Genomic DNA, 27,381 nt, shown 5'->3' on the forward strand with positions numbered 1-27,381 from the left:
CACGTCGACCCTGGTATACCACATCGTTCCAATTCACTCTATTCCTTGCACACCTTTCACCCTCCTGTATGCTCAGGCCCCAATTGCTCAAAACCTTTTTCACTCCATCCTTCCACTTCCAATTTGGTCTCCTACTTCTCCTCGTTCCCTCCACCTCTGACACATATATCCTTTGTCAATCTTTCCTCACTCATTCTCTCCATGTGACCAAACCATTTCAATACACCCTCTTCTGCTGTCTCAACCATACTCTTTTTATTACCACACATCCCTCTTACCATTTCATTACTTAATCAAACCACCTCACACCACATATTGTCCTCAAACACTTCATTCCAACCCATCCACCCTCCTCCGCACAACCCTATCTATAGCCCATGCCTCGCAACCGTATAATATTGTTGGAGTCGCTATTCTTTCAAGCATACCCATTTGTGCTCTCTGAGATAATGGTCTCACCTTCCACACATTCTTCAGCGCTCCCAGAACCTTTGCCTCCTCCCCCATCCTGTGACTCACTTCCGCTTCCATGGCTCCATCCGCTGATGAATCCACTCCCAGATATCTAAAAGATTTCACTTCCTTCAGTTTTTCTCCATTCAAACTTATCTCCCAATTAACTTGTCCCTCAACCCATCCCTCAACCCAGCTGAACCTAATTACCCTGCTCTTATTCACATTTACTCTCAGCTTTCTTCTTTCACACACAATACCAAACTCAGTCACCAGCTTCTGCAGTTTCTCACCCAAATGAGCCACCAGTGCTTTTCATCAGCAAACAACTACTCACTCACTTCCCAAGCCCTCTCATCCAGAACAGACTGCATACTTGCCCCTCTCTCCAAAAGTCTTGTGTTCACCTCCCTAAAAACTCCATCCATAAACAAATTAAAGAACCATGGAGACATCACGCACCCCTGCTGCAAACCAACATTCAATAAGAACCAATTACTTTCTTCTCTTCCTACTTTTACACATGCCTTACATCCTTGATAAAAACTTTTTACTGCTTCTAGCATCTTACCTCCCACACCATATACTCTCAAACCCTTCCACAAAGCATCTCTATCAACTCTATCGTGTGCCTTCGTCAGATCCATAAATGCTGCATACAAATCCATCTGTTTTTCTAAATATTTCTCACATACATTCTGCAAAACAAATACCTGATCCACACATCCTCTACTACTTATGAAACCACACTGCTTTTCCCCAGTTTAATGCTCTGTACATGCCTTTACCCTCTCAATCAATACCCTCCCATATAGATTCCCAGGAATACTCAATAAACTTATACCTCTGTAATTTGAACACTCACCTTTATCCCCTTTACCTTTTTACAATGGTACTTTGCAAGCATTCCGCCAATCCTCAGGCACTTCACCATGAACCATACATACAGTGAATATCCTTACATAGTCGCCCATTCACGCACTTACATGTACATATCACCATATAAACATATCCATACATAGACATACACATCCACAGACATATAAATATATACTTTTTTTGTTTTCATCCATTTCCAGTGCTACCTCTCCCTACAACCCCTCCCTACAAGAAACAGCATCACTACCCCCTGCTTCAGCAAGGCAGTGACAGGAAGACAGGCAAAAAAGGCCACATTCATTTACCCTCGGTCTCTAGCTGTCATATGTAATGCATCGAAACCACAGCTCCCTATCCACATCCAGGCCCCATAGGCCTTTCCATGGTTTACCCCAGATGCTTCACATTTACAACATGTTGACCCCAGTATACCAAATCATTCCAATTCACAGTTCCTTGCATGCCTCTCACCTTCCTTTATGTTCAGGCCCCGATCACAGAAAAACTTTTGCCTCTCCTTGTTCCCTCCACCTCTGACACTTATATCCTCTTTGCCAATCTTTCTTCACTCATTCTTTCCATATGTCCAAACCATTTCAACACACCTTCTTCTGCTCTCTCAACCACACACGTTTTATTTCCATACATCTCTCTTTACCCTTTCATTACTTAATCGGACTACCTCACACCACATGTTGTCCTCAAACATTTCATTTCCAACACATCTACCCTCCTCTGTACAACCCTATCTATTGCCCATGCCTCACAACCATATAACAATGTTGAAACTACTATTCCTTCAAACATACCCATTTTTGCTCTCCAAGATAACATCCTCTCCTTGCACACATTCTTCATCGCTCCCAGAACCTTCACCACCTCCCCCACCATGTGACTCACTTCCGTTTCCATGGTTCCATCCGCTGCTAAGTCCACTTCCAGATATCTAAAACACTGCACTTCCTCCAATTTTTCTCCATTCCTGGCACTACCTTGCCCAGCAGGAAACAGTATTGCTACCCCCTGCTTCAGTGAGGTAGTGTCAGGAAAACACAAAAAGGCTACATTTATTCACACTCTGGCTGTTGTGTAATGCCCTGAAACCACAGCTTCCTATCTACATCCGGGCCCCACATATCATTATTATTTTTTTATCACTAAGACAAATGTAAAGTCCTGTCTTGGTGAAAACAAATTTTAGATAACAGGAAATAAGTCATGTATAAGCAAATTCAGCTCTTCAGAAATCAGAATAAGCAAGGGAGACTAGTATATAGAATACAGGAGTCTAGGAAAAAGCACATCATACAGATGAGAAGAGTAATGGTTGTTTTAAGGGTTTATGTAGTTAATAAGGGTATGGGAAACTAATAGAAGCTGCAAAGGGTTTTTTCAAAATGAGTATAGCATGTATGAGAATGAAAATATAATGAGAAGGTAGCACGGAGTTGAAGGTTGTATGAGGTGGGTAGTTGATGAAATTAGGAAAAGATGGAAAAGAATGAAGCATTAGGATGTTTTGCAAGTAGGTGTTATGGTGTTCATATGTTCACACATTTCATAGTTAACTTTAGTTCAGTAGTTGTCCTGTTCTGTGCATTGTATAGTTACCTCGTTCTATATGACTTTGTCACCAAACCTTTTGTACTTTGTATACTATACATTTTTGATCATTTACTAACATTCAGGGTATTTACGAAGCAATAGATGTTCTGAATTCATTCAAGCCTATCTTCCATGAAATATACAAAGGGTCATACTGTTTATTTGTGGAAAGACTAATGTTAAAAAGAAATTTAATGTCAACTTCACAAAAAAAAATTTAATTGATTAGATAAATTGGTGAAACTGTTGAAGAATGATAGAAAATCTATAGGAATTTCTAGAAGCCAATAAAAAGCAGACAGAATCTGATGACTCTTCTCTGGTTGAACGAGAGGCTGTACAGTCAGAGGGAAGGACTAAAATGCATTCATAATCAGTTAAAGACAATATTGGGCAGGGATTTGCTAAAGCAATGCTGGTAGCCATTTAGATAGAGGAAAGGACAAAAACATCTGAAGAATCTGTTGAGTCAGTATCAATAGATGTTCATGTGCAGAAAAGGATGAACATATTTACCGAGACTGGTAACAGTAAAGGGCAGAGAAGTTTAGAAGGAGCAGTTTTGGCAGCATATCAACAGAGCATGAACAGTGATTGTGAGCAATATAGACTCAGTATAACTTAAACAAGGTTACATATGGAATAAAGTGAAGTTGTTGAAAGAGTAATTTGCACATGGAGATGAAGCAGTTGAGGAAGTACACTGTCTAGTTGATTAGAGGATTTTTGAAAAGTACAGAGCATACAGAATCAGTGCTTGCTAGCTAAAAGTGATTATAGAGAAAGTTAGAGATACACAAGTTGACACTTCATGCTTAGGGATCTAGCTGAAAAGTGGATGACAGCAAATTTAGAAAGATTATTAAAGATGTAAGTCACTGATTTCTTTTGGCTTGGAAGATCATATACCTGGCAAGGAAGAAATGTAAATAAGGAGGAATTGCAAACTGAAAGATTGCTGGTGGCTATGGGACTGCTAGACTTGATTTCCTTGATAAAACGAGAGAAAAGTGGTGAATGTAACCAAGATGTAAGGGAGCAACCAGGTAAAGTTATGTTTGACTGAGACATCAAGACAGAAAGTACTTAGAAAAACAGAAAATTTTAGACATACTGGAATTCATCAGATGTGATACATCAAAGGAAGAGAAGGAGAAAAGCAAAGAGTATAGGAGTATAATTGGAAAACAAAAATATGGAGACACCACTCGTGGTAAGAGGATGGAGCAGCCTTGCTAGAACTGCAGAGAGGGCAGGAATGCTAGATGATAATGTCAAACTGAAAGTGATATATTGAGATGTTGATGGATCAGTAGCTGGTGGTAAAGAGCTGTAATTCAAGGATTGTATAAGAGAAAGTGCACGTGATATTATCGGAGTTTGTGAAACTAGGCTTACTAAATAGATAAGTTTGAACTTATTTTGCATAAAGGGGTTCTTGATGGTAAGAAAGGGAAGATTAAGATAAGGCAAAAGAGGGGGTGGATTAACCCTCTCGATAAAAGATATTTTGAAGTTTCAAGAAACAGTGGAAGATGGCCCATTCAGACGGTAGATAATGGGAATAGTAAATATAGGTTAGAAGAGCACATTTTTTTTGCATAACCATCAGAAGAATTACAATGATCCAAAATGTATATTATGATAACACTGAAGGAACTGTTGGGATGGTACATGAAGCAGTGAATCACTCGCTTCATAGAGACAGTAAAATACATGTAAAGGAGGATTTTATTTGTATAGAGTTAGGCCTAGGGAATTTGTATTTTTGTAGTGATAGGGAGTCAGGGAAACTGGTTTTTAGTGTATACTGGGAATTTTTTTAGGCTGGGATTATTGCACCATCATTGTTAGATCTTATCTTTGCACACACACACTAACACAAATAGCATGGATATTGAGAACATTTTTATGATGCGCCATTTGGAAGAAGTGATCATGTAATACTTTAGTTTGAGTATGTGGTAAAAGAGAATGGCAAAAGAGCAGAGATGAGACAGGACATAAATAAGAGGTATAATTATTTGATGGGTTCCACTGCAATGCCATCCGGGCCTGCTGCCTTGCCGGCTTTCATCTTCCGCAATCATCTTCCGGATCATAGGGTGGGGGAGGGGGCGAAAATTCTGGGAGCCTTGAAGAATGTGTGGAAGTCGAGAACATTATCTCGGAAAGCGAAAATGGGTATGTTTGAAGGAATAGTGGTTCCAACAATGTTGTATGGTTGCGAGGCATGGGCTATGGATAGAGTTGTGTGCAGGAGGATGGATGTGCTGGAAATGAGATGTTTGAGGACAATGTGTGGTGTGAGGTGGTTTGATCGAGTAAGTAACGTAAGGGTAAGAGAGATGTGTGGAAATAAAAAGAGCGTGGTTGAGAGAGCAGAAGAGGGTGTTTTCAAATGGTTTGGGCACATGGAGAGAATGAGTGAGGAAAGATTGACCAAGAGGATATATGTGTCGGAGGTGGAGGGAACGAGGAGAAGTGGGAGACCAAATTGGAGGTGGAAAGATGGAGTGAAAAAGATTTTGTGTGATCGGGGCCTGAACATGCAGGAGGGTGAAAGGAGGGCAAGGAATAGAGTGAATTGGATCAATGTGGTATACCGGGGTTGACGTGCTGTCAGTGGATTGAATCAGGGCATGTGAAGTGTCTGGGGTAAACCATGGAAAGCTGTGTAGGTATGTATATTTGCGTGTGTGGACGTATGTATATACATGTGTATGGGGGTGGGTTGGGCCATTTCTTTCGTCTGTTTCCTTGCGCTACCTCGCAAACGCGGGAGACAGCGGCAAAAAAAAAAAAATAATAATTTATAGAAACTACACAAATCTTAATCATTTAGTTGGATTGGGAAATGGAGTTCAGTATTCAGGAACCAGGGCTTTTTGGTAAAAAGTTCTTTGAAATTTATAATGAAGTAGTAAGTGCATGGTTACCTCAAGCCTCAAATACAGAGGGAATGGTAAGAAAGAATATAGAATGGTTTAATGAAAGATGTCAAAGCAAAAGATTGTCGAGATGTGTATTTCAAGGATATAGATGACACTCCAGCTAGTCAGCATTTGCTGGAGTATGGATGAATATTGCAGGATAAGAAATGAAGAACAAAGAAGTTTTGAAAAGAGTATTGTGGACAAAGCAAGTGAAAGAATCTAATCATTTCCTAAAATTCATTAGGAGTCAGTAGTAAGTTTAGGAACATATAATTAGGCCAAGGGCTTTAAAGGGAAAAATTTTAAATGATATTATAAGGATATGTAAGGAACTGAATAACATGTTCAAAAGCACTTTCACAGTGGAATACACTATATCCCCAAGAACAGAGATGGAATAGGGAGGAGGTTTTGGAAATCATTGAGACATCTGGAAAACATATCACTGAATACTAAAGTATTTGACCCATACAAGACTCATGGTCCTGATGAAATTTCACCATATGTGCTAAAGATGTGTGCAAATATGCTAGATAAGCCACTTGAATTACTGTTCCAGATGCCACTGGAGAGAGGCAAAGTGCCAAGGGAATGCAAAAGGGCAAACATCATATCTGTATATAAGAAAGGAGACTGATGACAGACTTTGAACTAAACGTTTAACCAATCTCAATAACAAGTGTGGTGTGTAAGGTTCAGGAAAAGATTATTATGATGCAAGTGGATGACTGTATAGAGGAAAAATTTCTTTTGTGACTAACATCATGCTTTAAGGGAAAGGTCATGTGTGAATAACTTTTTGGTTCTATAAGAGAATGAGCTCAGTTCTGAGCAAAAGGAAGGTTAAATAGACAGTCTGTATCTGGACTGCTAAAAAGCACTGACACTGTACCACATGCGAGACTGATTAGTAGATGGGAAGTGAAGGGAATGTTCATGGGAAGAATAAAATATTATCTTGATGGAGGGAACAAAGGATGCTTATTAGAGGAACCCTTTCCAAGTATGTTGATGTGACTATTAGAGTGACACAGGGTTTAGTTCTGGAACCATTAATCTTCTTGATCTACCTTAATGAAATGTCTAAAGGTCTGGAATTCTACCTGGATATGTTTGCAGATGAGAAAAAGGTCATGAGGGAAGTGAGAAGTAAGGAGGATTGCATCACCTTACAAAGGGGACCAAAACACACCCCAGAATTGTTCTAAAACATTGTTTATGAAATTCATCTCAAGCAGATGGAAAGGAATAAGGATGGGACAAAGTGGAAGGCTGTCTTAATAGGACTTTTACCTGGCAGGCAATAAACTTCATGATTCTGTGTGTGAGAAGGACTTGCGAGTTGACATTGTCCTTGTCACCAGAATCTTGTAAGGAAAATAGTAAGGGAGACAAATTGTCATCTGGCAGTTCTTAGAATAGCTTCCAGTTATATGGATAAGGGAGTATTTAGTAAGCTATTGCTATTCATATCCCACTTAAGGCCAAAAATAGAATATACTTATTGGGAATGGTCAGTGGACCAAAAGAAGCACAAAGAGCTCATAAAGTCCAGAGAAGAGTGAGGATGACCTGATCACAATCATCAAGTTTTTGAAAGGGGTTGATGATGTGGACAGTAAACACCTCTTCAAGAGATGTAGTGTTTGAGCAACCAGAGGACATGATATGAAATAATGTTAGAATTGTGTTAATGAGGATGTAAAGAAATACTTTTACATTATTATAGTGCTGGATGAATTAGAATGAATAATTTGAGGACAGTCAATGCAGACAGCAATATATATAGATTTAAGAGGTTCTTTGATTGAGAATGTTCAAAAGATGGGGCCCCATGTGTGTTGAACACTCTCCTTACAGTAAAATAGGTAATTAATGCAATTGAATGCCATTAAAAACCTTTGAAAATGATATTCAGATTGTGAGACAGATGAATGGTAGATAATTAGAGGGTTAGGGATTTGAAATATTTTGTGAATAGCTTTCAAGAATTTTTTTTTTTTTTTATATATACCTACAGTACAGTTGAATATTGTTGAACATTATCAATGATGAATATTTAATGAATGGTTGTTGATTATATAACTTTTATAATGCTACTTTAAAGTATGACGCAGTTGGAGATTGCAATGCCATTTTCCTTTTAGATTTGTACATATTTTGTCATAACTCATATTTGTTTCTGATCTCATCAGTTTGACTCTTTTTATTTTTCAAATCTTTTTGATCATGTTATTGATCTGTAAATTCTGTTTATTTTTGTCTCATTAGATAGGTGGTTTTATTGTATTTAATCTTTTCTGTATATGCTTTTTTACTTTTACCATTTATTTAGTTTTTTGCTTTTGCATTAAGCTTCTTCCATACATTTTAATGATACTTTAAGCAGTTACTGCATTTAATGAGAAATTTCAAATTATGTTGATAATATTTCAGTGAAAGGAGTGAAGTTGGTTCTCAGAAATATAGCCTGAACTTTACTGAAAGATTTTTTGATAGTAAATTGATATGAATGTAGGATAACATAAGTGGAACATGTTACAAATAACTTCCAATTGAAAATAATTAGTTTGGTCCAGGAAATAAACCAGAGGTAGCAAATGAAAATCTAGCACATGCCATTACCCTGTTGTAAGGACGGTTTGTTGGAAGGTTTTTCCAAGACCAAACTAGCAAACACTTTTAATGTATGTACTTGCTACCCAACTCAGTTGGGACTCTGTTTGATTATTTGATTATTTATTGTACTTTATGAAAGAAAAAAGTAATAGGAAGTAAAGAATGTATGGTAAATAGATAAAACAGATATGCATTTTTATTCTTTGCTTTCCACTTAGCCCCTGAACCTGGGCCTAGGTCATGGGTTATCGGTGCTGGAATTTGTCAAGGAGTTTGAACAAGTAGCGAAGGTTCACATCCCGTATGAATTCGTTGGGAGAAGAATTGGCGATGTGGCAACGCTGGTGTGTGATGGGAGCCAAGGCATGAAAAATCTGAAATGGCAACCAACAAGGAATTTTCAGGTCATGTGTAAGTACAGGTTTCAAATAACCTTATTTTTCAGATCTTACCTTCAGGTGGGGCAATGTTTTGTTGTTATTTATAGAAACTTATGCCAAGAAATTTTTCACAGACATACAACCTGGGTACAGGCCAGGGGGTTTCAGTGTTGCAACTTGTGAAGGCTTTCGAGGCTGTGACGGGTACTATAGTGCCTTATGAGCTGAAACCACGACGAGAAGGGGACATTGTATCCATGTTTGCCAACACTACCCTTGCCAAGAAAGAATTGGGCTGGACAGCCAAGTACTCCCTTGAAAATATGTGTAAGTCTTCCTAGCAAATCCCAAGGTGCTTCCTTTCTTGCCATTAATACTCTGGTAGTTAGTTAGAATTGTTTTACTAAATGAATAACAAATTTCTTCCCTTGCATGTCTGACATTTTTCTTACATGTACTTTACTATTTTGATTTTTCTACATTAAGGTTAAACATTTCTTTTTCTCTGTATTTCGTAATGGTATTAACTCTTCCATTGTGGATGTAGTCTGTTTGTAGTTTCTCTTACTTAACAAGGGAGCATGGTTAAGCTAATTCATATCCTTGTTTTGCATCATTGCATGCATTTGAAAATCATTTGAGACCGTAGGGTTTTCCAGGAATGTTTTATGAGTTGTGATTGCTAATTTTGGCTGTGCAGGAGCTTGATATATTGTTTTCTTTTCTGTAAGTGACATATTCACTTTGGACATTAGACTTTGGACATTAGTAGCTTATGTATTTTTCTTTATTTGACAATGAACCCTGAAGATACACATTTTTGACTTATTTGAACAAGTGATGGTATAATCCCTATCAAAATAGAAGTCAGACTGCTTAGCAGAAAATCACTTTCTCAGCCAACCAGCCTCCTGGTACTCTTCTGGTAAATACTGTACTGAATCCACTAGCCTAGACATTCACTGCAGAGGCCAACCAGAAGATAACTCCTCTCCTCATAGAGGAAATAGCTAGCTAGATCTGCCTGTTCCCACAGCAGTTTATATGGTTTGAGTTCAGACTGTCAAGTATATGATGTGTGTAGTAATTTGCAAAAGTTGCCAGGATCATCGTGGTTTTTATTCCTTGTGCAGTCGGTCAAAAGTTTTAGAGGTACAGAGTACTCTACAAGAAAAACTTCATTATGGATTTTATTCATCTTTGATATATCTGGTACTTAACAAGGTTCACAGCCTCACAACCTTCACAGGCATTGCAGTTTCATAAGTTTGTTATTTCAGTTGTGGCAAGCCTCACAAGGCATATAAAAACTTTAAGAGTGGCAAACTTTAAAAAATTTTCAAGCTGTAGCTCACTTTTTACTGAAGCATTTTAACATTTATTTTTGTAGATCAGGAGTATGAACCTCGTTTTACTTATTTTGGTGACAGAGCAGCTTTTGGTCAGCATAACTTTGAATTGACGTTACAGTGAGTTGAACATAAGGCATTAAATCCTTGGCATAGTTTCATTTTTCAGATGTAGGAATTATGGTAAAATCCCATGAGCAGTATACATGAGTTTACATGAGAAAGACAGACAACAGGAGGCCTGGTTGGTCCATGACTGGGTTGTCTGGTTAAAAAAACAAAGGGAGTTTAACTTGACATGATGTAATTCCACTCAGCTGTTTTTTAAGTTATCACCAACTCCCGAATGTTGCACATTAGCCTTCCAGTGTCCCTGTTACTGCTGTCATTTATAGTGTATTTCTGACATTTTTCTCAGAGTATACCTGAATTTATAAGATATTTGTCTAAACAACTTTTGAAAGTATTTATAGTCAGTCTCTAAGCAACTTTTAAAGGTATTTATAGTCTTAACATTCACTACATCTGAAGGTAACTTATTCCAGTACTTAACACACAAATAGGAAAAGAAGCTTTTTCCCCCGTCCATCTTGCAATTTTGAGTACTATTCCATTTGCCCTGGTAACTGTTTTCTTGTATTTCTAAAAGATGTTCGTGATTTATGTTAGTGAAATTATTCAAAATTTTGAACACTTGGATTAAGTTACCGCAGTCTATGTATTTTAACGGAGAAGAGATCCAATCGTTTTAGCCTCTCTTCACATGCCATATCTCTGAGGGATGGGAATAATTTTGTCGCGCATCTTTGTAATTGCTCTAATTTTTCATCTTTTTTATACTTTGGGGACCAAAACTGAACTGCATATTAAAGGTTTGGTCTTATTAGAAAATTATAGTGTGAGAATTGTTTCTGTTGTCTTTTAATCTATGTTCCTTACTATGAAACCTAACATTTGGTTGCTTTCTTTCTTTTTTACTTGCTGCTTGATGCTGTTTAGTGTACTTCAAATTGTTGCTAATGACAACTCTAGGTACTTTTCTTCATTTACGTTTACTTTAGTTGGAGAGTTTCCAAATTGTTTGTAGTTGTAACGTATATTCTTGTCGTCAAAATGCATAACTTTACACTTGTCTACATTAAACTTCACTTGCCTTTTGTTTGATCACCCTGCTAGTAAGTTAAGATCTCTTTGAATCACTTTGCAGTCCCGCCTGTTTACAGCTCTGTTTCCTAGATTAGTATCAGCAAAATTGGAGATCTTAGATATGAGACCAAGTTCTTAGCCATTAATGTATATTTTGAGAAGAATAAGGCCTAGGACCAACTAATGTGGCACGCTCAATACTTCTAGCCAATCTGAATCTTCGTTACTTAATACTACGCACTGCTGTCTTCCGGTAAGCCAGTCTCTGATCCATGTACAGAGTTCTTCACTGATTCTGTGTGCTTTGAGTTTATGTAAAAGTCTCTTGTGAGGTACCTTAACGAAAGCCTTTTGGAAATCTGAATGTAAAACATCAGACTACTTTTTTGTCCCATTTCTGATAAATAACATAAAAAGATTCCAACAAATTTGTCAAGCAGAAATTGTGTTGGCTGTCTAATGTAATTTTCTGATCCAGAAACATGATAATTTTCTGATTATTTTTTTCCATTTTGCCAAACACTGATGTAAGAAGGCTAATTGGGCAGTAGTTCAAGGCACACTTTTTGTCTCCTTTTCTATATATTCTTTTCTATATACAAGAGTAACATTTGTTAGTTTCCAGTCAGTTTACTCCTGACCACCACCCGATGGAGATTTGTTGAATATTTTTGATATGGTGTATATCAGCTATCTCCTGACCTCTTTTAAGAATCTTGGAGTTAAGTTATTTGGGCTGTTGGATTTGTTGAGGTTTAATTGGTCCAGGTATTTAAGTACTACTGTTCGACAGGTTCTTCATCTGATCCTTGAAGCATTTTCATTGGTTATGGTATTCAGTTTGTTTCTTCAGTTGTGAATATGGAGTGAAAAGAATTATTTAGTATGGGAGTCATTTACTTGTCATAGGTAGTTTGTCTTGTTCATTTTGTAATGGTCCAGTTCCTTCATTTAGTGTCCTCCTTTGGCTTATATATTTGAAGAAATCCTGAGGATTATTCTTGATTTTCAAGGAATTTTTTTTCTTTCTCGCATTTACTCTGTCTTGACTTCTTGCACTCTCTTAGGATTTGATTAATTCGTGGCAATTTTCATCAGTTCCCATTGATTTGAATTTCTTATTTGCTTTCTTCTTTTAGCAAATTGGTCCTTCTGTTCTCCTGTTTATCCATAATGGTTTTGAAATATTACAAGTTCTCTTTGTAATTCATGAGTATGTTTATTTTCAACCTAGATTTTAGAGTTATTGCTTGCCTGTAATCTGGGATAAAGAGTGCTGCCATTTATTTCATGATCTTGATTTATCTCTAATCTAATCAAACTGTGTTTGTTGTTTGATCAGCTCTCGCCTACTCTGCAAGAGTTGATTAAGTTTGTGTCACTGGTGAGGGCAAGATCAAGAATTTTTTACCTCTAGTTGGTATTTTGACTAACTGTTCCAGAAAAGTGTCTTCAATCAGTTCTATTAGTCTTATTCCTTCTTGGTTACCTGTTAATATTCTCCAGTTTATGTTTGGACTGTTGAAGTCTCCTATTGTAACCTCTTTTCTGTTTACTGTAGTTTTGATCTCATTGTATAGCATCTTATTGCTTAGGAGTTTTGTAAATAACACCGAGACATAGTTTACTTTTGAACTTGTCAGTATGTCAATATAGAGAGTTGTAAGTGTGTGTGTCTACTTTGCTTATCTTAATAGCACTTACATTGTTGTTAATGTAGATCAAAACTCCACCACTTACCCTGTATAAGCGATCTTTTGTAAATAGCTTGTATCTGGGTATTGCTAACTTGGTGATTAAGTGTTTATTCTCAGAGCTTACCTACGTTTAAGATTGCAATAATGTTTGGTTTTTCAGTAACTGCATAGGATATAAGTTCATTGTGTTTATTAGTGATACTTTAGGCATTTGTGTATATTAAACTTATTTTCCTTAAATTGATTTCTAGACTGAATTTGCCTTTTTTTTTTTTTCTACTTACTGTTGGTATGCATTTTTGTATTATTGCTGTTAATGTCTGTGTGTGCAGTGGGAGAGAGAAAGACGGTTCTCTGTTTTTGGTTTGTCTTCTTACTCTGACCTTACCCGCACAGGGACCCTACCAACTTTGATCCCAAAAGTTACCCAAGAGTTGACCTGTAGCTGTACTAACCCAACTGACTCTACTTGACTTTTCTTTGCTAATTCCTAAATCCTCGTTGAGGATCCCTACTGCCAAGGGCCCACTCATCCTTTACCGCTAGTCTTATAGTGGTTAAACTGGATGCCTTGTTACTAAAGCTTTTGTTTTCATATCTAACTGTTTTTCCAGATACTTTTCTAGGGTAGGTTTAGACGTTTATGCTTAAATAAGGGAATTTTCAAAACTGTCATGTTAATTTGTGTTGCTGGTTTTGTTTTACGAAAGCATGAATGAAGGGATTTGAAAAGGCATCCAAGGTCAGTTCGTTTTGTCTTTTATACTTATAAGTGACTCAAATTTTGCTGACTGATGCTACTTGCCTTTTTCTATTACTGATTATTCATTTTCTATTTTTATCTGAGGCATCTCCTTTTGACCTGAGACATCACCTTGGCAGTTAGAGAGCATATTAACATCTTGTAACCTGGGAATTGGAAGAACTTCACAGAAACTAAACAAAATTTATTACTGAGCTTTAGATAGGTTGTGCCTGAGACTGTTCCATGTCTGATATTTATATATTAATAGTTCAGTGTTCAGTGTTGTAAATGGAAATGGTGAAGAGCTTGTAGATTTATGTGCTGAAAAAGGACTGGTGATTGGGAATACCTGGTTTAAAAAGAGAGATATACATAAGTATACGTATGTAAGTAGGAGAGATGGCCAGAGAGTGTTATTGGATTACGTGTTAATTGATAGGCGCGCGAAAGAGAGACTTTTGGATGTTAATGTGCTGAGAGTTGCAACTGGAGGGATGTCTGATCATTACCTTGTGGAGGCGAAGGTGAAGATTTGTAGAGGTTTTCAGAAAAGAAGAGAGAATGTTGGGGTGAAGAGAGTGGTGAGAGTAAGTGAGCTTGGGATGGAGACTTGTGTGAGGAAGTACCAGGAGAGACTGAGTTCAGAATGGAAAAAGGTGAGAACAAAGGAGGTAAGGGGAGTGGGGGAGGAATGGGAATGGGAAGCAGTGATGGATTGTGCAAAAGATGCTTGTGGCATGAGAAGCGTGGGAGGTGGGCAGGTTAGAAAGGGTAGTGAGTGGTGGGATGAAGAAGTAAGATTATTAAGGAAAGAGAAGAGAGAGGCATTTGGATGATTTTTGCAGGGAAAAAATGCAAATGATTGGGAGAGGTATAAAAGAAAGAGGCAGGAGGTCAAGAGAAAGGTGGAAGAGGTGAAAAAGAGGGCAAATGAGAGTTGGGGTGCGAGAGTATCATTAAATTTTAGGGAGAATAAAACGATGTTTTGGAAGTAGGTAAATAAAGTGCGTAAGACAAGGGAACAAATGGGAACTTCAGTGAAGGGGGCTAATGGGGAGGTGATAACAAGTAGTGGTAATGGGAGAAGGAGATGGAGTGAGTATTTTGAAGGTTTGTTGAATGTGTTTGATGATAGAGTGGCAGATATAGGGTGTTTTGGTCGAGGTGGTGTGCAGAATGAGAGGGTTAGGGAAAATGATTTGGTAAACAGAGAAGAGGTAGTAAAAGCTTTGCGGAAGATGAAAGCCGGCAAGGCAGCAGGTTTGGATGGTATTGCAGTGGAATTTATTAAAAAAGGGGATGACTGTATTGTTGACTGGTTGGTAAGGTTATTTAATGTATGTATAATTCATGGCGATGTGCCTGAGGATTGGCGGAATGCTTGCATAGTGCCATTGTACAGAGGCAAAGGGGATAAGAGTGAGTGCTCAAATTACAGAGGTATAAGTTTGTTGAGTATTCCTGGTAAATTATATGGGAGGGTATTGATTGAGAGGGTGAAGGCATGTACAGAGCATCAGATTGGGGAAGAGCAGTGTGGTTTCAGAAGTGGTAGAAGATGTGTGGATCAGGTGTTTGCTTTGAAGAATGTATTTGAGAAATACTTAATAATAATAATACTTAATGATAATAATTTTTATATTTATTTTGCTTTGTCGCTGTCTCCCGCGTTAGCGAGGTAGCGCAAGGAAACAGACGAAAGAATGGCCCAACCCGCCCACATACACATGTATATACATACATGTCCACACACTCAAATATACATACCTATACATCTCCATGTACACATATATATACACACACAGACATATATATATATATACACATGTACATAATTCATACTGTCTGCCTTTATTTGTTCCCATCGCCACCTCGCCACACATGGAATAAGAACCCCCTCCCCCCTCATGTGTGCAAGGTAGCGCTAGGAAAGACACCAAAGGCCCCATTCATTCACACTCAGTCTCTAGCTGTCATGTAATAATGCACCGAAACCACAGCTCCCTTTCCACATCCAGGCCCCACACACTTTCCATGGTTTACCCCAGACGCTTCACATGCCCTGGTTCAATCGATTGACAGCACGTCGACCCCGGTATACCACATTGTTCCAATTCACTCTATTCCTTGCATGCCTTTCACCCTCCTGCATGTTCAGGCCCTGATCACACAAAATCTTTTTCACTCCATCTTTCCACCTAAAATTTGGTCTCCGACTTCTCCTCGTTCCCTCCACCTCTGACACATTTATCCTCTTGGTCAATCTTTCCCCACTCATTCTCTCCGTATGACCAAACCATTTCAAAACACCCTCTTCTGCTTTCTCAACCACACTCTTTTTATTTCCACACATCTCTCTCACCCTTACATTACTTACTCGATCAAACCACCTCACACCACACATTGTCCTCAAACATCTCATTTCCAGCACATCCATCCTCCTGCGCACAACTCTATCCATAGCCCACGCCTCGCAACCATACAAAATTGTTGGAACCACTATTCCTTCAAACATACCCATTTTTGCTTTCCGAGATAATGTTCTCGACTTCCACACATTCTTCAAGGCTCCCAGAATTTTCGCCCCCTCCCCCACCCTATGATCCACTTCCGCTTCCATGGTTCCATCCGCTGCCAGATCCACTCCCAGATATCTAAAACACTTTACTTCCTCCAGTTTTTCTCCATTCAAACTTACCTCCCGATTGACTTGACCCTCAACCCTACTGTACATAATAACCTTGCTCTTATTCACATTTACTCTTAACTTTCTTCTTTCACACACTTTACCAAACTCAGTCACCAGCTTCTGCAGTTTCTCACATGAATCAGCCACCAGTGCTGTATCATCAGCGAACAACAACTTACTCACTTCCCAAGCTCTCTCATCCACAACAGACTTCATACTTGCCGCTCTTTCCAAAACTCTTGCATTCACCTCCCTAACAACCCCATCCATAAACAAATTAAACAACCATGGAGACATCACACACCCCTGCCGCAAACCTACATTCACTGAGAACCAATCACTTTCCTCTCTTCCTACACGTACACATGCCATACAACCTCGATAAAAACTTTTCACTGCTTCTAACAACTTGCCTCCCACACCATATATTCTTAATACCTTCCACAGAGCATCTCTGTCAACTCTATCATATGCCTCATATATATATATATATATATATATATATATATATATATATATATATATATATATATATATATATATATATATATGTTCATTGTTCATACTACTTGCCATTTCCTGCGTTAGTGAGGTAGCATTAAGAAGAGAGGACTGAGCCTTTGAGGGAATATCGTCACTTTGCCGCCTTCTCTGTTCCTTCTTTTAGAAAATTAAAAAAGAGAGGGGAGGATTTCCAGCCGCCACTCTCTTCCCTTTTAGTCGCCTACTACGACATGCAGGGAATACGTGGGAAGTATTCTTTCTCCCCTATCCCCAGGGATAATATATATATATATTTTTTTTTTTTTTTTTTTCATACTTTGTCGCTGTCTCCCTGGGGATAGGGGAGAAAGAATACTTCCCACGTATTCCCTGCGTGTCGTAGAAGGCGACTAAAAGGGGAGGGAGCGTGTGGCTGGAAATCCTCCCCTCTCGTTTTTTTTTTTTTTTTAATTTTCCAAAAGAAGGAACAGAGAAGGGGGCCAGGTGAGGATATTCCCTCTAAGGCCCAGTCCTCTGTTCTTAACGCTACCTCGCTAATGCGGGAAATGGCGAATAGTATGAAAGAAAAGAAAAGATATATATATATATATATATATATATATTTTTTCTTTTTCTTTCAAACTATTCGCCATTTCCCGCGTTAGCGAGGTAGCACTAAGAACAGAGGACTGGGCCCCTGAGGGAATACCCTCACCTGGCCCAATTCTCCGTTCCTTCCTTTGGAAAAAAAAAAGAAAAAATATATATATATATATATATATATATATATATATATATATATATATATATATATATATATATATATAATATATTTATTTTTTTTATTCATTTTGTTTATTATATTTTGTCGCTGTGGTAGCACAAGGAAACAGACAAAAGAATGGCCAAGCCAACCCACATACACATTTATATACATACACATCCACACATGTGTGTATACATACCTATACATTTCAATGTATACATATATATACATACACAGACATATACATATGTGTATAATTCACACTTGCTGCCTTTATTCATTCCTGTCGCCACCCCGCCACACATGAAATGACAACCCCTTCCCCCCCCATGTGTGCGAGGTAGCGCTAGGAAAAGACAACAAAGGCCACATTCGTTCACAGTCTCTAGCTGTCATGTATAATGCGCCGAAACCATAGCTCCCTTCCCACATCCAGGCCCCGCAAAACTTTACATGGTTTACCCCAGACGCTTCACATGCCCTGGTTCAATCCATTGACAGCATATCGACCCTAGTATACCACATTGTTCCAATTCACTCTATTCCTTGTATGCCTTTCACCCTCCTGTATGTTCATGCCTCGATCACTCAAAATCTTTTTCACTCCATCCTTCCACCTCCAATTTGGTCTCCCACCTAGTTACATCCACACACATTTAGGTACCCTAGTCTGAGCCTTTGAGGAACATGAGCACTCCTTGCCTGACTCCTTCTTCTGTTTCCCCTTTTAGAAAGTTAAAATGCAAGAAGGGGAGGGGTTTCTAGCCCCCGCTCCTGTCCCCTTTAGTCGCTTCCTATGCCACGCAGGAAATGCATGGGAAGTATTCTTTCTCCCCAATCCCCAGGGATATATATATATGTATATGGATGGGGTTGTTAGGGAGGTTAATGCAAGAGTTTTGGAGAGAGGGGCAAGTCTGTTGTGGATGGAAGGCTTGGGAAGTGAGTCAGTTGTTCGCTCATGATACAGCGCTGGTGGCTGATTCATGAGAGAAACTGCTGAAGCTGGTGACTGAGTTTGGTAAAGTGTGTGAAAGAAGAAAGCTGAGAGTAAATATGAATAAGAGCAAGGTTCAGTAGGGTTGAGGGACAAGTCAATTGGGAGGTAAGTTTGAATGGAGAAAAAGTGGAGGAAGTGAAGTGTTTTAGATATCTGGGAGTGCATTTGGCAGTGGATGTAACCATGGAAGCAGAAGTGAGTCACAGGGTGGGGGAAGGGGGTGAAGGTTCTGGGAGCATTGAAGAATGTGTAGAAGGCGGGAAAGTTATCTCAGAGAGCAAAAATGGGTATGTTTGAAGGAAAAGGAATAGTGTTTCCAACAATGTTATATGGTTGCAGGGCATGAGCTATAGATAGGGTTGTGTGGAGGAGGTAGGATGTGTTGGAAATGAAGTGCTTGAGGACAATATGTGGTGTGAGGTGGTTTGATTGAGTAAGTAATGAAAGGGTAAGAGAAATGTGTGGTAATATAAAGAGTGTGGTTGAGAGAGCAGAAGAGGCTGTATTAAGATGGTTTGGTCACATGGAGAGAATGAGTGAGAAAGGATTGACAAAGAGGATACATGTGTCAGAGGTTGGGGGGAAAGAGAAGTGGGAGACCAAATTGGAGGTGGAAGGATGGAGTGAAAAAGACTTTGAGCAATCGGGGCTGGAACATACAGGAGGATGAAAGGCATGCAAGGAGTAGAGTGAGTTGGAACGATGTGGTATACTGGGGTCGATGGGCTGTCATTGGATTGAACAAGGGCATGTGAAGTGTCTGGTGTAAACCATGGAAAGTTTTGTTGGGCCTGGATGTGGAAAGGGAGCTGTGGTTTTGGTGCATTAGACATGACAGCTAGAGACTGAGTGTGAACGAATGTGGCCTTTTTGTCTTTTCCTAGTGCTGCCTCGCACGCACGGGGGGTATCGGATTGCCTTTTCATGTTTGGCGGGGTGGCGACGGAATGGATGAAGGTAGCAAGTATGAATATGTACATGTGTATATATGTATATGTCTGTGTATGTATATGTATCTATACGTTGAAATGTATATGTGCATGCGTGGGCGTTTATGTATATACATGTGTATGTAGGTGGGTTGGGCCATTCTTTCATCTGTTAACTTGTGCTACCTCACTAACACGGGAGATAGCGACAATTCGCCAAGTCCCGCTTTAGTAGAATTGTTAGGGAGACAAACCGCATGCTGGCAAATATTAGCACAGAATTCAAGGTTTATGGATAAGGAAATGTTTAGCATGCTATTTTTGTTCTACATAAGGCTTAGACAAGAATGTGTTTCTCATGTTTGGTCATTGCACCTAAAGAAGCATAGAGAGCTAACAGAGAAGGTTCAAAGGAGGGCAACAAGGATAGTATTGGAAGTAAGAGAGCTGAGTTACAAGGAAAAGCTAGAGGATTTAGATTTGCTCAACATGGAAAAAATAAGAATGAGGGGATGACCTGATCACTTTTTTAAGACAGATGTGTGTTGTACAAAATTAACATTTCCTCAAGAGATGCAGAGTTAGAGCAGCTAAAGGACATAACATACAAATAAGGAAGAAACTAGTTAAAAATATGTAAAGAAATACTTTAATAATAGGAGAGTGGTGGATCAATGGAATATGATGACTGAGGACATATCACATGCAGACAGCATTCATAAATCTAAAACGTAGTATGCTAGTGGAGAATATTCAAGATGGGGGTCTGTATGAAACTCGTTACCCATACAGTACAAGTACAGGTAGGTAATAACATGCAGACCTCAATCATTTCTGCAGTAACATAGACTAGGAAATGGAGTTCAATAGCCAAGAAGTAGAGCATTGTGGTGAGAGCTTCTGTGAAATTTATAATAGTCTAGAAGTGTGCTTACCTCACTCCAGCCAGCTAGCGTTTGCTAGGTATAAGAATGAAAGGAATGAGTATAGCAGAATAAGAAAGAAGAAGCAAAGAAACTTGGTGAAGAATATGGAAGACATGTTTGGGTAAAATTGAGAACTTTTTCTGGGATTCACTAGCAAATTGTCAGTTAAAAGAGCAGCTATTCAGGCAAAGGGATTCAGAGGGAAGAATTTTAGAGGATGAAGTAAGGATATGTGAGGAACTGACTGACAAGTTCAAAAGTGTTTTCATAGTGGAAGACACCATTGGAAAGCATTCAGTTACCTAGTAAAGACTTAAACTAAATGCTGAAAGGCCCTGACTCATAAAAGGATCATGGTCCTGATGAAATTTCACCATGTGAGCTGAGGATGTGTACAAATACACTAGATAAACCTCTTAAGATGATGTTAAAGATGTTACAAGAGAAAGGTAAAGTGCCAGGGGAAAGGAGAAGGGCAAATGTCATATCCATCTATAAGAAAAGAGACCATGAAGAGGCAACGAACTACAGATGAGTGTGGAGAAGATAATCAGAAAGCAAATGGATTACCTTCGACAGGGGAGAAATTACCTAATTTAGAGTCAGCATAACGAACTACAGATGAGTGTGGAGAAGATAATCTGAAAGTAAATGGATTACCCTCTACAGGGGAGAAATTACCTAATTTAGAGTCAGCATGATAGGTATAGGTCATGTGAAACAAACTTCTTTGATTCCTTAGAGAGTGACTTCTGTCTTAGACAAAGGGGAACGCTAAATGGATTATGATTTGTGTCTGGACTGCCAGAAAGGATTTGATAGTGCAGTACGTGGGAGGCTCATCAAGAAGCTGTATCACCAGGCAGGAATAAGGGAGAGACTCCTTCATTTGTTTGAAGATTATATTTAAAGGGAACAAAGGATGCATGTTTGGAAAACCTTTTCAGAATGGGTTGAGGTCATCCACTGAGTTTTGTAGGTTTCTGTTCTATGACCATTACTCTTCTTGATATGTAGTAATGTCTTGCCAGGAGGTATGCACTCCCACCTGAAAAGCACAGAGGATTTCATCAACCTACAAAGAGACCAAGACAGATTCCAGAGTTGGTCAGACACATGGTTGGTTAGGTTCAAGCCAGGTAAATGTAAAGTATTAAGGATGGGGTATAGTGGAAGAAAGCCTTAAAATGACTATTGTGTAGTGGGAAATAAGCTGTGGTAATCGACATGTGAGAAAGACTTGAGAGTCAACATCTTCCCTAACTTGTCATCGGAGTCCTACCTTTGAAGAATAGTTTGGGTGAACAACTGTCTGCTTACTTATGTTAGGATTCTAACTGAAGCTCATGAATAAGGAAATACTCAGCAAGCTGTTGACTTCTTATAATTGCCAAAATGAGAATATATATCTCCAGTTTGGTCACCACACTTATAATAGCATAACAAGCTAATGGAGAAGATCCAGAGGAGAGCATCAGTGATGGTACCAGAGTTAAGAGTGGAGGTGCAGAGAAAGGCCAGCAGTGTTGAATTTGACTATCTTGGAAGAGAGGAGTGAATGGTGACATTGATATTGATGAACAGGTACAGAGAAAGGCCAGAGGCATTGAATTTGACTATCTTGGAAGAGAGAAGAGTGAATGGGGACCTAATCATATACTTCAAGTTTTTAAAACATTGATATTGATGAACAGTTCTTAAAGAAATGTAGGGACAGACCAACAGGAGGACATAAAATGATATCAAGCAAGAAACCTTTGAAGTACTCATGCAGGATAAAAAGTAGTAAGTGAATGGAATGTAATGAATGAAAACAGTATGTGCAGATAGCATACAGAAATTCAAAAGTTGTTTGATAGGGGATGGTAAAGAGATGGGGTCACCAGAGGTATAAAACTTCCTGCCTTTACATTACAGATAGGTAATTACATTCGCAAATACATTGAAGATTTTGCCTACAAATGCAGTTGGACTGGTGGTGAATGAAAAGAGCAAGAATTCATTCACCAAATCAGGGAATGCACTTGTGACTTTGTGGAATAGTGGAAACAGAACTCACGAGTTCTAAAGTCAGACCATCCCAGAGAAATAAACAATAACAAGGAGGGGCAGAAATGATAAAGGGAGGAGGATTTTTCCCTATTGATAAGGTTGTTTATTTATTGTTCACCATCTAAAAAATTATTTGGCACCCTTGGCTCTGATATGTTACACAGCGATCACTGTTGGTGTACTTGGTACTCCCGTGTCTTGCTTTATATGTGTGTGTGTGTGTTTATAAGTAATATGATATTTTCTGTAGCCACGTTGTAGTTAATGGTTAATAAACGGGAATACATTGTGTTGGTGCGAAATCCTCAAAATGGCATAGCATTACCCTCTGGATTATAATAATTAAAGCCATAATTTGTATTAATGTGTGCATGCGTACCAACGAATTGGGGTGCCATCTAGGGATTTCTTATATTGTGAGAAGCAGCTACGTAAACCCACATAATTACAAAGTGTGAATGATAAGTATGTAAATGTCCAGTAACGTAAGACCACATGCACAAAGAACACAGAACATTTGTGGATTGTAATAGGAATACAACATTAAGCACAGTACTGGCATGATTACGAAGCAGGAAATGATTTGCAAAGTGAAATGCTATTTTTTTTTAGTATGCCAAATATAAGATTAGTAGGTCCATGAGGATGTGATTGGTAGTCAAATTCATGAGACAAACATTGTTAGTGTTAGCTTAGACTTTCACCACAGGAAGTTCATTATGTGAATACAGTGTATCAAATGTTGGAAATGGAATTGGTTCAACCTGCATTGAGCCGAGCTTTGGGAGCACACAGTGGGAATTGTAAAGTTTTATTTCGAATTTTAGCTATGTTAGACAAGATGAAATCCATGCCCAAATAGGTTAAACTGTGTCCAAACAGCAGGGGGGTTCCTACACTAACTATTGATAAAATCAAACATGAAATAACTTCTTGTGAAACTTGTTTACCTTTCGTATAAGGCAATGAAATGGACTGGCACATGACTAGTCTACCCTTATAATAGATACTACTGTGTTTTTACTGTGAACACTGTTGTACTGCTTAATTTGTATCACAAGACATAATGTGGTTCATGAAGCCAAATCTGCATGTAGAACCACTGTGGAAAGGTATGGTACACCAGTCATAAGCTACATGGTAACAGGCAACTCAGCAGGCCAGGGATACCAACCATCCACCACTTCTCAATTGTTTTTCAAAGATTCTTGTGTGGTGTGTCATACAGTATCATGTCATAAGGGTGCCAAATTTTTTCTTTATTGTCCACATTCAAAAGGTACATAAGAGGTAAAATTACTCCAGGAAGGAAGAGTATACTGATGCTTTTGGTTTGCAACCCTCCAAGAAACTAGTACCCTAGGAAATATGTACAGTCAGCAAAAAAAGTATTGTTCCTCTTGCTGTGTTTTGCTTTTTTTGAAATGGAGGATAAAGTTTTGATATCTACCGGTTGTCATTTGTTGATATGCCTGTTCTGTCAGATACCATTGAAGGGGTCAGGGTACTGCCAGAATGGAATTACCAGATACCTATATTCATGTCATTTGCCATCTGTTATATGGAAAAATTCGTAGTGTTTATTAGTAAAATATACCAGAATGTTTAATATTTTTATTAAAAAAGGAATGTATGATTAGAATCAAATATACAAGGAAAGAATAATTGGGAAATCATGCTGACTTTGAAAAGAAAAAACATTTCAGAGTGAAAACTGTAAATATACATAATCTGAATCATCCCATTTCTTTTACAGTTCATGTGAAGTCATTATTTCTCTATTCCATTCTCTGCAAGGGTTCATTTAGGAATGGAATGGCCTAAATAGCTGTGTATAACAGTGTGTGATTTGGATATATGTTACAAATATAGAATTATATCTATTGAACTTTATGGTCATTCATGCTCTAAAGTCATATACATTCGTTTGATAAGTCACTCCTGAGAAAATTAACAGTCAAGGTGATAAGTACATTCAGGCGTATCTCTTCAGATGTTTCCCTCAGCAAGTTTCATCTTTTAACTCGCTAAACTTTTCATTGGTTACTATCTCACTGATAAGCTGTTTGTTTGTCTTTTTCTAAACGTTATTTCTGAGTGGGGAAAATTTCATATGGATTAGAAAGTAGCTGGAGAAAATGAAAACAATTTCCAAATGAAACACATTAACAATGGCAATTAGTACTTTATGTGCCCCCCTCTATCAATTATGCTATTAAGCCTACATTGTTTGGACATCATGAGCTCAGCTGTCAAGTCCTGTCCACCCAGTGTTGGCAGTTCTTCCCATGCCAACTTTGCACTGTCCACCATGGTCACTCGACTGCAGAGGATGGGGCTATCCAGTCAAGATTTTGCATCGTCAACCTGTAGATATTCTCAGTGGGACTGAGATTAGAGGATTTCAGAGGATGTGATAGAAGTGTCATTTCTAGAATATCTTGGATCCACCTTTCCACCACATTATAAGGGCTTTTGTCATGGACCAGGTAAAAGAATGTCAGTTCAGGGAACAGCATAGCTTTTACCAAGGAAAGTAAGATATCTAAAAGTTCAACATACATTTTTCTATTGAGCCACCCATCTTATAATTATCATAATTATTATTATTCCTTATTTATTCATTTTTTCCTTTAATCATAGTACCATAACCCTTTTATTGATTTTTGACGGTCATGATTTCTTGACCCACAAAAGACCTCAGCACCAGAGTCCATCTGGTTTAGCTGAATATTATGAATGCATGTGTCCTTTCAGTCACTTTTGTCTTCAAGTGAGAATATAAAGTGTATGTTTCCAATAAAAGGATAGTGCAGCCTAGTCTGGAACCACAAGTTAACTTTACATAAGTAAAAGCTCTCTTTGCATGCTCATAGAAACTGTGTGAGGATTAGGAATAGGTATTTCAAAGGAAGTTTATCCTTCATAGCTTCACTGCTCATTATTTTCTTGGCTTTCATGCATCACAAGGGACAGGTGTTGCTATTTTATATTACCACTATATTTTTCCCGTTTGATTTCATACTTACCCACTTAGCATGACATGTAGGAGGGAGGAGGCATCCTGGTGCTTTTCCGATTCTGTTAGCTTCTGGTGCACTCTTGCTACAGCTTAATGACTTGAATGATAACTAACTAGCATCTAGAATTCCATGAAAATTATTGGCTGCTGCCATTCACTCTCTAACCTATGAATTATGATGAGTAAAGTGCTCTGAATAAGTAAAGCTGCAGCCTGCATTGTAAAGAGCTATACATTGACAGAATTTTTTGAAAAAGTTTTTGTGTGCACCATATTACTTGGAATGCAGGTGATATGTTGGATGTGAATAGTGCACATTGGAAAAGGGAAGTGAATGTATGTAAGTGTGGATTATCTTTTGTCAAAACTGAATACTTTATTATGGGCAGTGCCTCCCTAAATGATAATGGGGTAGTTATTTAGTAATGAATTCCCTCAGATTGAAGAACAACACAGTATCAGATATGTCGTGCCAAAGACAGCTCTAAGTACAAAAAAGAAGTATAAGGTACTTTCTAGAAAGCATGTTACCAAAGCATTTGAATGTGAACAAGATTATAATATAGAAATATAATAGAATTGTGGTGAAAGAGCAAGCAGTTCATTTGACTAACTGTTTAGCTTATTATTAAGAGTATGAGCAGGACAAAGCACTGGTCATGGGCAGTGGTGACACAGTGGTTATGCTCACTGGGGGGAAAAAATGGGAGTGTTAACCATCCTTCATGACAGTAGGCCTCCCTCTGAAAGGAAGCAGTCACAGAAGCAGACATCTGATTGGCAAATCCCTGTTTTAATGATGCTTGTACAGTCTGGAAATTTGGAAACTGATCAGCAAGCTAAGGCAGCTTTAACTGTCTCCTTTATACTACTTTTCCTCCTCCTCACAGTAACATGAAGTCCATGATAAGAGAATGCCTGTACAACAAATGGAGATGTGAGAATAGAAACAAGAATCAGAAAGAGTTAAAATTACTGGCAGCAAAGTGATGAGTGTTCACTGCAGCCAACAGATAGTAGTGGTTGTAGAAAGGATGAGAATCATATAAACAGTATGAGCTCATTGGCTGTTAATGACTGGAGGCCAACCTTCATTCTATAAAGAGTAAGTGGGGCATATACAATAAACATGCTTAGCTTTCAAAGCATCAGGAAGAAAGATTTGAAGCCTTCCATTTACAATCCAAAGTATTCTTCGGAGATTGTGTATGTTTGAAAGGATACTTCTTGCATATTCCCTGTGTGTTGAAGAAGGCGACTAAAGGGGGCTGGAGCAGGGTGCTGGAAACCCTCCCCTCCATGTATTTCAATTTCTAAAAAGGGAAACAAAAGGAAGGAAGGAGTCAAGCAGGGAGTGCTCATCCTCCTTAATGGCTCAGATTGGGGTGTCTGAATGTGTGTGGATGTAACAAAGATGAAAAGAAAGGAGAGATAAGTAGTATGTTTAAGGAAAAAACCTGGAGGTTCTGACTCTGAGTGAAACAAAGTGCAAGGGTAAAGGGGAAGAGTGGTTTCGGAAAGTCTTGGGAGTAAAGTCAGGTGTTGGTGAGAGGACAAGAGCTAAGGAAGGAGTATCCTACTCCTGAAGCAGAAGTTGTGGGAGTATGTGACAGGGTGTAAGAAGGTAACTTCTAGATTAGGGTGTAAGAAAGTAACTTCTAGATTAATGTAGGTAAAACTGAAAGTGAATGGAGAGAGATGGGTG

The 27,381-nt window shown here is 38.5% G+C and overlaps 1 protein-coding gene across 8 annotated transcripts in view; it reads left to right on the forward strand.

Moving 5' to 3' along the window:
- LOC139765213 (UDP-glucose 4-epimerase-like) overlaps nt 1-27,381 on the forward strand; it is a 128,989-nt gene that overhangs the window by 71,152 nt on the left and 30,456 nt on the right. For 5 of the 8 annotated variants that reach the window (XM_071692516.1, XM_071692519.1, XM_071692520.1 and 2 more), the window contains exon 7: nt 9,007-9,199. In XM_071692516.1, coding sequence (XP_071548617.1) covers nt 9,007-9,199 — 193 coding nt within the window. Of the gene's footprint in view, nt 1-8,710; nt 8,904-9,006; nt 9,200-27,381 lie in introns of all 8 variants that reach the window. The other 3 variants (XM_071692517.1, XM_071692522.1, XM_071692525.1) reach the window with 1 other exon arrangement.

Source organism: Panulirus ornatus, chromosome 53 (genome assembly GCF_036320965.1).
Source record: "Panulirus ornatus isolate Po-2019 chromosome 53, ASM3632096v1, whole genome shotgun sequence".
Taxonomy (NCBI): domain Eukaryota; kingdom Metazoa; phylum Arthropoda; class Malacostraca; order Decapoda; family Palinuridae; genus Panulirus; species Panulirus ornatus.